The 13,089-nt window shown below is 38.6% G+C and overlaps 1 protein-coding gene across 6 annotated transcripts in view; it reads left to right on the top strand.

The window, feature by feature from the left end:
• The window catches only part of LOC109674894 (uncharacterized), a 71,245-nt gene that overhangs the window by 33,279 nt on the left and 24,877 nt on the right, over nt 1–13,089 (top strand). For 4 of the 6 annotated variants that reach the window (XM_074058552.1, XM_074058553.1, XM_074058555.1 and 1 more), the window contains one exon: nt 3,339–9,362. The exons of 1 other annotated variant lie outside the window; for it this stretch is intronic. In XM_074058552.1, coding sequence (XP_073914653.1) covers nt 3,339–5,251 — 1,913 coding nt within the window. In that variant the 3' untranslated portion in view covers nt 5,252–9,362. Of the gene's footprint in view, nt 1–3,338; nt 9,363–9,942; nt 9,982–13,089 lie in introns of those variants that run through there. One more of the 6 variants, XM_074058559.1, reaches the window with a different exon arrangement.

Consider the following 13,089-nt stretch of genomic DNA (forward strand, 5'->3'; position numbering starts at 1 on the left):
GCCAGTTGCAAATGGGTGCCTATTTACTCCAACTACAAGTTCAAGAGTTCCCACAATCCTTTTTCCACTTGTTAATTTCTTAGACCAACTCATAGAACTTGGGAAAGTACTATTCTATAGGCTGCAACTCAAGACTGCCAGATAGAAGAAATGCAAAGGCAGAGGAAGCGGAATCCTGTCCTCTCTAGGCACACCCCCCCAGGCACTTAAATGAATGAGTTCACCAGCCCAGACACTCCTCCAGCTCTGCCACCTGGGGGGTTTATGGAGCTCTCATTTCATAGCGATACGTTAAGTCATTGTCTCATCATTCTGGAACTTTCAGGTTTTAGAGTAGGCACAAGAGGGTTGACCAACAGAGAAACAGTTTAGCTATCACCCTTTATTAGATTTTATACAGTAAGTTTAATTCTTGAAAGTCCTGTTACCTTGGTCTATATTAATGAGGGTTTTTATTTATTTGTTTAGTTTTTCTTGTACATGCTAAAGACACAAATGCTCCACCACTGTCCTATACTGTTTTAAATTGGGAGTCTGTTGGGTACCATTTTATTAATCTGGTTTGTGCAGAAGACTTAGTTTAAGTTTATTATTTGTTATATTAGAGCATCCAGTATGGGATATTTTCAGGTAAAATGTTAAAACAGGAAATTCCACAGTACTACCCATTCTCTATTTTACCTTTACTTACCCTTTTTTTTTTTTTTGGTGGTGCTGGGATTTAAACTCATGGCTTCATGTTTGCTAGACAGGCACTCTACCACTTCAGTCATGTCCTTAGCCCTTTATTTGTGAAGATTGTACAGGGCACAGTGCTTAAATTTAGTTTGATTCCCTAGTGGTATAAGAATAATTTGAGCCCTAATAATGATTGAATTTATGAATTTGTAATTGGGTACCTTTTAGAAAGTATTAAAGTTATTATTGAATAATCTATACAAGTACAAAAATCCATTAATGCCCATATCTTTTTATTTAAATCCTCATCTATGTAAATTTTACCTTTCCAATTTTTCAGACTATGGAACTTTGTTTTAAGTTAGTGATACAGATAATTGATTAGTTATATATTTACATTAAAATATTTCTCCATTATCATAATTTATTTTCTCCTCTATCTCTGTATTTAAGATTTGAATTTGTCTGTCTGTCTCTTTCTGTGTACTTTTCTTTAGGCAGTTTCTGTTTTAGGCTTTTTCTCCTGGTAACTTTGGTGTTGTTTATTTAGTTTTTGTTTCTGGCACATACAAGGAAAATGGGATTGGAAAGAGGCCTGATAACTGCAGGCAGTAGTCTTTCTTTGTAATGGCCTCTGTCTGCAGTGTAATCAATTCTGTCCTCTCCTTGTAATGGCTCTGCCTGCAGTGTTAACAATCCTTTCCCCCTTTTGGTGAAGTTAGATATGTACCTGGTGAGTTCCTGGTATTATGGACCCTGCCCGGCTTGAATAATTTTGATGGGCTTTGGGAAGAGATCTCACCTTGTCATTAAGTACCTGACTCCAGGATACTTGAGGAGTGTATTCCTGGATGTACAAGTCACAAAAACATGGTTTACAGTGTAGGCTTTGGATTGCTTTATTAGCATGTGAACTGCATGTTCCCTGTTGAACTCTTTGCTGTTTTCTAAATGGAGGCTTCCCTTTCTTGGGTGTTCCAATCACCTCTAGAATGCCTGGAGTCTTCATCCTGGATGACAGTGGTGGCCTTAGTTTTGTGACAACTTACTTTGAGGTAAACTCTTAGTATGGCAGCCCTTAAATGTGCCTCATCATAGTAACCAGAAGATTTACATTCTAATAAACTGAAAAACTTTCTTGAGCATTTAGGAAGTACAAATGTCACTTCCCTTTTCTTTTTTAAATTAAACATTGAACCAAAGGTTTCTAAGCATGGATCCTTTATGTCCTTTTTGGTTGGAGGTAGACTATAATGGCACCAAGGAACAACAAAGAGATTTGCCTTTGAATCATTTATACTTCTAGAGTCACACAGTTTTCCATGGGTAGGATTCCCTGCAATTAGAGAGTGGTATATGGGGATCAGCCTCTGATTTGTTTAGAACCAAATTACTACATTGTCCATCTGGGAGCACTGTAGACAGTCAGTCATGATTCTACATTGGGTATCAACTAGGGACCTCATATGCCCAGACTATCATCAGCCGTTAAGGTAGAAAACAGGTTGTGAAGACACTGGGGAATGTCCCTGGGGCTCAGTGCCCAGTCGCCAGCTCTTCATGGGCCCCTCTCTTTCTGGGTGTTGCCTGTTCAATGTATTAGACTTACCCCACTCATTTTTAATTCTACTGAGTAAAGCCTTTCTGTTTTCTTTGGAACCATGTGTACACAAAAGGCTAGCCAATGGCCTTATGGCTTCCCGGAACTTCATAGGGAACCCATCTTAATCTTAACTTACTGTAAGTGCCCAGAAGTACAGTGCCCTTATTTCTGTTCCCAGAAGTACAGTAGTCCACAGACCCACCTGTTGCACGCAGCACTTCTGCCCATAAACATACTAGGGATGCAAATACCTACCCTATTCTAAGACCTTAGGTCTTGCTACAGCAATTTAGGTTGGAAAACCAATCACAAAAAGTAAGAGCCAACACAAATGGTGCCAGCCAATGTATAAGTGCACCAGTGCGCACCAGAGCCCTCGGGCAGCAGGTGTGAGTGATGCAGCTAGGCAGAAAGCATGGAGTAGTCCAGGGAAAAGCCTTTGCTCTGGGACATGGGTCACCTGCTCACAGCACCAATTGCTTTAATTACTTTAACATGCATGTTCTAATGTACAGGTGACTAAGTGCCAGCACAGTGAAGTAAATACTATTGAACTTAGTTTTGAAACTTCTGAGGGAAGGAGGTGCAGTACATCATGCACAGTGATGTGGGGAAGCAGCAGAATCAGGAGGCAGATGCAAGAGTGGGAGAAAGGTTAGGTCACAGCTTCTATTGGAGTTTCTGCAAGAAAGTACAGAGTAAGAAGCTCATATTGACTGGTTTAAATAATTTGGTGGGTTTGGGGAAGGGATCTGGCCTTGTCATCCAGTACCTGCCTCAGGATAGTTGTTAAGGGAGAGGAGCATATTCCTGGATATATAAGCCATGAGAACATGATTCGCAGTTTGGGCTCTGGATTGGTTTTTTTGCATATGGACTTCAAGTTCCCTGTTGAGCCCTTCGCTATTTATTTTCTAGCCCTGCAGGGAGAGGGAGCCATGTCCTCAACAAAATAATTATGTAAGAGGTCAAAACATCATATCATACAGAAAATATTTAAAGCATTTATAGTCTCCCACCATGGTAAACATGCCTTTTACCAGTATTTCTCTTTCAGTTTGTTGGCATGTAACAAAGAATAAAGAGACACCGTCTTCTAAGAGTGTTTCTGTAGAAGAAGTGTCAATGGTCATGACTCCAAAGGCAGGTCCATCCACTCAGAAGACTCACCCCTGTAACATCTGTATTCCAGTTCTGAAAGACATTTTGCATTTGGATGATCTCCCTGGACATAAACCATACTTTGTTGGGGCATGTGCAAACCTTCATGAAGACCAGAAACTTCACAGTGCTGAGAATCCATTGCAAAGAGAGATGGAGAACCCTTCCCTTGCGAAGAATGGCATATTCCATGTGTCAGAAAATCCATTCCTCTGTAGTAAGATTGGAAAGGACTTCTCAGCTAGGTGGGGTCTTCTCCAGTCTCAGGCCATTTCCAGAATCACCAAGTGTGGAGTGGCCTTCCACAGGGCAAAAAGTCATTATCAGTCAGATCAATGCAGACAAGCTTCCAGCCCCAAACAGCCAAATGTTCAGCAACTCAGAATCTATACTAGAAAAGGAAATTTTGTGTCTAAAAAATGTGGAAATGCCTTCCAAGACAAGTACTCACTTGTCCCACTCCAGAGATTTCACACTGAAGAAAGGCCTTATGAGTGCAGTGAATGTGAAAAATCGTTTAGCCAAAAAGCTACCCTTATTATACACCAGCGACTTCATACTGGAGAAAAACCATATAAGTGTGGTGAATGTGGGAAATCTTTTAGTCAAAGCTCCAACCTCACTGAACACTGCCGAATTCACAGGGAAGAAAGGCCTTATGAGTGTCAGGAATGTGGGAAAGCCTTTGGTTGCAAATCCAATCTTCTTCGGCACCAGAGAACTCACACAGGAGAATGGCCATATGAGTGTGGTGAATGTGGAAAACTGTTTAGGCAAATCTTCAGTCTTGTTAAGCACCAGAGAATTCACACTACAGCAAGACCTTATGACTGTAACCAGTGTGAAAAATCCTTTAGTCAAAAAGCCACACTCATTGTACATCAGAGGGTTCACACAGGAGAAAGGCCTTATACATGTGGAGAATGTGGAAAATCCTTTAGCCAGAGCTCCAACCTCATTCAACACTGCAGAATTCACACTGGAGAAAGGCCTTATAAGTGTGGGGAATGTGGCAAATCCTTCAGTCAAAGAGCTACTCTCATGAGACACCAGAGAACTCACACTGGAGAAAGGCCTTATGAGTGTAGGGAATGTGGTAAGTTCTTTAAACAATACTTCTATTTCGTTGAACACTGTAGAAGTCACACAACAACAAAGATTTATGAGTGTGACCAGTGTGGGAGATCCTTTAATCAAAAAGCCACCCTCACTAGACATCAGAGAGTTCACACTGGAGAAAGCCCATATGAGTGTGGGGAATGTGGGAAAGCCTTTGAGTATAAATCCAAACTCGATCGACACCAGAGAACTCACAGTGGAGAAAGGCCTTATAAGTGTGCTGAATGTGGAAAATTCTTCAGGCAAAGCTACAGCCTCCTTGAACACCAGAGAATTCACAGTAGAGTAAAACCTTATGAGTGTGACCAGTGTGGGAAATCCTTTAGCCGAAGAGCTGACTTCATTAAGCACCAGACAGTTCATACTGGAGAAAGGCCTTATAAGTGTGGCGAATGTGGAAAAACCTTTAATCGGAGCACCAGCCTTACTCAACACTGCCGGATTCACACTGGAGAGAGGCCATATGTGTGTGACCAGTGTGGAAAATCTTTTAGGCAGAAGTCTGACCTCATTCAACATCAGGTAGTTCACACTGGAGAGCGGCCTTATGAGTGCAGTAAGTGTGGCAAATCTTTTAGCCAACGCTCTAGCTTCTTTCAACACCAAAAGTGTCACACCACAGGGAAGCCTCAAGAGGACATCAAATGTGTGAATCCTTTACCCCAAGATCTAACATCACTTAGCTCCTGAAAGTCCACAAGAATGTGTTGTCTCTTTGTTTTCTATAACAGATCAGAAAACCTTTATGAGAGGGCCATCCTCCACTGTTTGAACTTCACGCTTCCAAGGATTCGGAGAAGTGAAGTTCTCCCTGAGTTCCAGATATGGGCGGGGCATACAAGAGCTTCCCTGTACATTCTAGACTGTCTGATTTTTTTATCAGAGTTTAATCACTGCCACATTCTCTCATAGAAGCCATCCCCCCCTCTAGCACAACACATTGTCCCCACAGCATTCCTGTATTCTCTCCTTCCATAGAGGGGAAAGCCCAGTACCTGTGACTTGCAGGTGACTTTATTCCCTTTTCTGACAGAATCTGTATGGGTCCAACTGTGTTTTAGCTAAGAAGATTTTATATGAATTTAGCTGAAACCTTGTTTGGTAGACTTACCTTCTATTAGATCAGTGGTCACATGTGACCCTTGTGGTTGATGTTTGCACATGGCAAATCACTAACCAGTAGCTTCCTGTCTATCATTGCTCTGGTCTATGCACTAATAAAGACCTTATTGTGTTATTTACTTTTAATCAAGGTGTTCCATTTATAGCCTTGCATGGATAGAATACCCACTTGGGGCGTGTTAATATGAAATCTTGGGCAGATTTTATAAGACCCCTAATTTGTGAGCTTCAGTAGAGACACTGTCATGACACAGGGTAGTTTTTATTTGATGCTTCATAATTTGCATTGCTACCTAGGATCTCTAATGGAATAAAACAGCATTCTGATTCTAGTTTTTGTCCACAATGTTTTCTTTCTTTTGTTTGTGAGCATTTGTGTGCATGTTTAGTCTTGGAGTTTATTTTAAACCACAGGTAAAACTGTTACAAGTACTGCATTCAATGCTTCTTGGAATCAGCTTTATTCCAACATGATTTCACATGATGCCTAGCACTGTTGAAGATTACCTTTTCATGAGATTCTATAAAACCAGTAATCTAATGTCCATGATTCCATAGCTTGATGTCACTGATAGTAGAGGAACCAGGTATGAACAATAATTGATACAAAAATAAGTATGTGATTACAGGAAGCAGGCAGAAAGCCAAACTGAATGTGCTGCTTGTAAAATGCTTGCAAGTTCTAGTGAATAAGTCTCAGCAATCAAATTACTTCCAAATCTATATGAGTCCTGTGGGTGAAATCATTATTACAGAAAATACTCTAAAATTTCCCCCTCCCATTAATGGGGTTGAGCTCAGGGCCTCAAACTTGCTAGGCAAGCCTTCTGTCACTTCAGTCATGCTCCCAACCCTTTTTGCTTTACTTTATTTTTCAGGTAGTGTTTCATGCTTTCGCCTGGTATTACACTCAGACCATTGTCATCCTACCTCTGCTTCCTAAGTTTCTGGCTATACATATTTTGAGACAGGGTCTTGTTACCTTTTGCCTGGACTGCCCTCGAAGTATGATCATCCCATCTCCACCTCCAAAGTAGATGGAATTACAGGTGTGTGCCAATACACCTTCCCCAGAAAATAGTCTTAATGTGTTAAATTCCCATTGTCTTTCTAGGATGTTTACCTAAGTTTACATCTTAGGTGGAAGTAGATTGAAGTTGTTTTTTGTTTTGTTTTCAGGGACATAGGGTTTTTGTTTGATTTTGTTTCTTTTGTGTTTTCTGGCAAGTGATGCTGTTGTCTTAGACTAAAACAACTTTTGTTGCTCACCAATTTTTCTATCACTGATGAAGGCCATCCTTAACTAGGCATCAGGACATAGGCACCAGTGGGAACATCACTTGGATTGCCAAACCAGGCTTCCAAAAAGTAGGAGATCTGGATTTTTCACTTTGAGACATTAAGAAAAATTACTGATGTGTAAGCGATAGGCAATAATCTGTGTGTGTGTGTGTGTGTGTGTGTGTGTGTGTGTGTGTGTGTGTGTTGCTTGGTCTGGCCCTTTGTGCATAGAAGCACACTACCTCTTGCTATCCCCAAGCCCTTTGGATTTTATTTCGTTTTTGAGACAGGGTTTTGCTGCTACCTTTACACAGGCTTGCCTGAAACCCAATGTCTTCCTGTCTCTGCCTTCTAGTAGCTGGGATAGCAGATGTGTACCACCATGCCCAGCTTTCATTAATCTTTACATTTTTTAAGGTGTGTTAGTGGAAAAGTTTTGTCATATATGTATTCCCATTCTTCTCCTCCTTTCCCTCCTCTTCCTCCTCCTTCCTCACTCTGTCTCCCTCTCTCTCTGTTCTCTCTCTCTCTCTCTCTCTCTCTCTCTCTCTCTCTCTCTCTCTCTCTCTCTGTTGAAAACTGAGCTTCACTCCACAAGTGGAGTAAGACAAAAGATGAGTTCTTAGATGCCTGGTGTCTGACAAGTGCTTGCTGTGCGGGTTGACTTTCTTCTTGATTTTTAAGGAGAGCACATAAGGCTCTAGGGATTCAGAAATAATATATCTAATATTTCTTACTTTTAAGAAGAATGGTAGTACTTATAGAAAAGTAAGGCTCTTTGTATTTCCCATGTTGAGGATAAGCAGTCTTATTTAAGGAAATGTGTGACCACTAGGAAAGAGGGAGAGAGAGAGAATTCAAGTAGGGACTTCAATTATAGATACAAAGTATAGATACAGCTGTTACCTCAGCTTTTAACCAGGTTCTGGAAATGTTGTATTGCTGTTTTCATTCTATTATTCTATCACTCTTTCTATCCTCTGAAATTTCTTAAAGTTATGCTCTCCAGAGACCATGTTGGATGGGCAGGTTCATATCCTTCAAAGACTCAGAGCATTAATTTAGATAACCACTTTGCACACATCTTGGGTAAATGAGAGTCTTTTTCCTTCTGAAGTTCTGCACTTATTTATGAACCCGAAGGATGAAAATCCACCACAACTTCAAGATTCACATGCTCTATTTAAGGGTCCAATTTTGTTACAGACCTCAAGATTCCTACTTCCTCTCCCGACTTACTTCCATGTTGTGTGAATTCATTTCAGGGATTGTCTCAAATGACATCCCTACTCTTTCCTTTCCCCTCTTCTTAGTTCACTTCACTATTTAGTTCTGTCATGTCTTTGTTGCAGCAGTGATCCTTAAGTTTCCCTTTTCAATCCTGTGTGATTCTTTAAAATGATGCAGTGTGCATTCTGTACATGCCCACAGAGCACAGTGAAGATGAATGTGCACTCTGACTACTCCTGTACCTCCTACCCGAGTGCTCCAGAGTGATCACCGTCTCTCCTTTACAGGTTGATTTATTTTTCCTCTTCATATAAACCCAGGGTGTCCAGAACATCCTGATTTTATTTGTGAAGGAGTTTTAGGGACATGTAGAATGTTTTCCAGTGGCATCATTTTTTTGAAGATTATTTGTTATCATTTAGTAAGAAATGACACTTAGATGTTACACTATTGGTTCTTGAGATAGGGTTTTGGAGTTGTTTACATTAAAGAGAAATAGGAAATACAGATATGTTTAAAATTATATACCTGCTGGGTGCTGGTGGCTTATGTCTGTAATCCTAGCTACTTGAGAGGCTGAGATCAGGAGGATTGTAGTTCAAGGCCAGCCCAGGCAAATAGTTCATAAGACCCCCATCTCCAAAATAACAAGAGCTGTGGCACAAGTGGTAGAGTGCCGGATTTATGAGTGCCTGCTCTGCAAGCATGGAGCCACTAGTAGATAAAATTATATACTTCATACATTTATTCCTCTAAAAATTATAGTTTTGAGATACATTTTATGTGTATTTTACATTACTCTGAAAGTCTTATTTGCCAATTATTTTAGTAGTGTTTAGTATGTAACAATTATTAACAGTGTAATTCACAAATATTACTTTCTTTCATATACCTCTGTAATTTGAACTTATTTGAACTATTTCTGGTAAGTACATATAGAATGCCAAGGTGATAGATAATCAAGCTAATTTTTTCATTTAACTGAATATTTTTCATTTGTTATTTAATGTGATTAATGTCTTTCAAAAATTATAGGAATATTGATGTTTGTATTATTTATATTTGGTATTTCAAACTGTAAATCAGATAACTTCATAAATTCTACATGTCTACCCTTCTAATTTCTGTACTTACATCCTTCTATTTTAATAAAAAAAAAAAAGACTCACAGATTCTGCATCTTGTCTTTTCCCTGTAGCATGTGTAGTAGAGAACAGCCGATGCCAGTACACAGAGCACTTCCTCACTCATCCTACAGCTGTAGACAACCCTGCTGTACCCATTCACTCTAAAGTTAGATACTGAGGCTACATGCAATACAGGACTTCATTGAGTTGCCTTTGCATGCATGAGCAAACATTCTGTGCCTATTTAAAGTTACAATATATAGAATTGACTACATACTGAAAATTGAGGGACATAATTATGATGGCACATTTATTGTCATTTGTTTTACTCTTCATTAAAACCACTGTCCTCCAGGTGCTGATGTGATGACTGCCATCTTGCATGTGGGATTTTCATCCTTATTCAGACGGCAATTGGCCTTGTGGGAAATTCCTCCCTCCTCTGTCTGTATAACTTCACTTTGGTCACTGGACATCACTTGAGACACACAGATTGAATTCTCAAGTGGTCTTGGTCAATTCTATGGTTCTTTTCTCTAAAGGTGTACCTCAAACGATAACTTTTGGATGGAAATATTTCTTGGATGACATGTAAACTTGTATTCTATTTTTACAGAGAGCACTTCAATGGCTTCCAGGCTGTTAACCCAGTATTTGTAGGTAGGTCAAACTCAAAATTACATTCCTAAAGTTCATTGCCTTCTGAGTTGGTTCCTATATCTCCTGATCAATTCATGTCTTCCATTAATGGTGAATGGTCTATTGAGTAAGAAAAACCTCAGTGTAGGAATTAATCATGAGCATTGTTCCTGAATAATGCCAGAGAAATATAGCTCATTATATATGTCTTCTATTTTCCTCCTGATTTGATGAGTTTGAGCCTCACAATCTGGTCCAGTGGCTCTGTACTCCTTGTCCTGCACAGATACAGAAGATAGTGCAACATATTCACAGTCACAGCCTCTCCCTCAGACATTCCCACAAGGTCACAGCCACATGCACCATTCTAATCCTGGTGCGCTCCTTTGTTAACTTTATTCAGTCTATGCTATTTTGACAATTTGGACCACTCTAGTTAGTTATCATGCCCATTGGACAGTGAACAGATCTATGCTTCTGGCCTCATGTTGTCCAGCATTCAGCCCCTTTGTATTCATCATCAATGATACATGTATCTCTCAGTTCTGCTTTCCCTACAGGATGAGGAAGAAAATATTTTTGTAATACATTTTCAGTGCTAGGAATCTTTTCAAGGTATTTGAATATTCTTGCCAAAAATCTGTTACTGTTTGGTATTATGAGAAATGGGAATAGCCATGAGTCTACATCAGTATCATAAAGCAGCTAAAGTGAACATAGTTATACAATTTTAAAAATTCATAATTCTAACTTAGCTTCCTAAGTGGAGAAAGTTCAGTATAGTTTAAAACAGTGGATTAGAGGAAATTTCTGAGTGTAAGGTCCCAGGAAAGTTCTTCTTTTGAGGCCTTTTGGAAATTCTCAGAGGGTTTTTTTGTTGTTATTGTTTATTTGCTTCAGTTTTTTATATTTAAGTATCTTTTCCTTTTCAAATCAATTCATTTTAATAAATAAAAATCATGTATATTTATGTGATATACTGAAGTTTTGATCTGTGTGTGCATTTAGAAAGATTCAAATGATTTCATGTATCCTTCATTTCACTAACTTGTTGATTTGTTAAAAATCTATTCTTTTAGCAATTTTGAAATATATATTATTATTAACTGTGGTCATAGATATCTTTTCGAAGAATAGCCAAGTGCAGCTTTTTTTGATGGGGAAGATCACTTGTAAAGATCCTTGTAAACAAGGCATATGCAGCCTCACGGGGCAGAGTGTGTCCTGTGTATGTGGAGTGTAGAGAGGTGGGAAGGTCAGAAGGAGAGGAAGGTGGTGGAAAGTCTGGACAATCACTTAGTACAGGCCAAGGAATCTGGACTTTTAAGAAAAATGATACACAATGAAGGGATTCAATCAGGTGGGTGAAAATATCAGTACTACTTATTAAGAAATGTTGATTAAATAATTAAAATAGTTTTATTTGTGTTTACTAATACCACTATAACCCTCTAATATAGTTTAAGTGAAATGGTTTAGATAATGTTCCATCCTCAAAAAAAAAATCAATTTCTAATGGACAACATTTAAGTATCTGAATTAAATTACATTTTTTCAGCTGTTTCCACCTAAATGAAAATTTTCAAAGCACAAAATTCCACAAACTAAAAGTTTTCAAAGGTCTCACTTTCTCTTTAGGAAATTGAGCATGCTCTTGTCTTCTTTTAAGAAAATCACTGTCTTTTATTATCTGAAATTCTAGCTACTTTACTCAAGTTCTTTTATACTTATGAACAAACACATGTATATTAAAATGTCAAGAACATTTCTTCAATATCAAAAATATAATCTTTTACATCATAGTTCCAAAATTATCAGATTTATCTTTATCTCATGTTGTTTGAGTAAAAATACACATATTTTATAATTACTTCACATTTATTTTTAGGAACAGATTTAATATCAGATTTAATATCAGTATATTGCTTTTAGCTCTGAACATTGCATTTCCAAAGTATGAATAATGATCTGCTTTGAATGTTAAACTGATGGAAAATTGATACTGGTTTGTTTACCCTTCTTTTATTTTGAATAAAACTTTTTTGAATCCCGTGCTTATATTTCAGAAGTGATTCTAACTCCCACTCACTCCCCCCTACACCCATACTGTGGTTTAAATTCAGAGCCTGGTGCTTGCTAGGTAGGTGCTCAATCACTTGAACCATACCCCCAGCCTGGGATTCTAACTCTTGATTTGCAACTAAAGCCTTTATCACCCTAAATTATATGCATATTTTTAATATTTCAAAATATTTTAAAAGCTACTCCAGGAGCCCCATAATAGCAATATTATATTCACCTTTATATGGGTTTATATAATCATTAGAAGTCTGTAGTATTTCATACCGGACTTAACACAAATGCAGTTACTAAAACTTTTTAAAGGTCTCACTTTCTCTTTAGAAATGAGCCCTGTAATATTTTAGATACTCCCATTTATTCCTCTTCATTTTATTTCTTCCTATCCCTAGTATTTTGTTGACGTGCTACAAACTGAACATTAAAGTCTCACTTTGTTTTCTGACATTATACACCTTGCACGTCTCCAGATGTGTTATACCAATTGATCAGTGGGGAGAAGCAGGAGAGGGATGGGCAAATCAAAGCTGTGCATGCCTTTGGGAAAGGCAGAGTAACAGTTTAGTATTCACTGGTGTGGCCAACTTTCCCAGGCTTTGGGGTAAAGGGACTGTTCCTAATTGTCCAACAATTGGCTCTGGTTTGATTTAGATCAGGGAAACATTGGTTTAATGTGAGAATTAGATAAGAGACAGGTGGGGAATATGGGCCTGGATCAGTAATCTACACATGAAAAGTAGCTCCAAGCAAATAGATCTGCAGGGAAAAGGAAAATAACATTGGCATTAGTTTTGCCTTGTGATCAATATGTGCCAAATAGATAAATACAGAACCTAAGAAAATGCAGAACAATTGTTACTGTGACTGTTTGGTGTTTCATAGAAAACTTGAGATTTCACCCAAGGTACTAGGAATTAAACCCGGGCCTTGTGCTTGTTAGGCAAGTGCTCTACCACTTGAGACACATCCTTAACCCTTTTGTTTGTATTTTTGAGATGGAATCTAGCTAACTTTGCTGGGGCTGGTTTTGAACTGTCAATCCTTTTGCCT

The sequence above is a fragment of the Castor canadensis genome, chromosome 16 (assembly GCF_047511655.1).
Source record: "Castor canadensis chromosome 16, mCasCan1.hap1v2, whole genome shotgun sequence".
Lineage (NCBI taxonomy): Eukaryota > Metazoa > Chordata > Mammalia > Rodentia > Castoridae > Castor > Castor canadensis.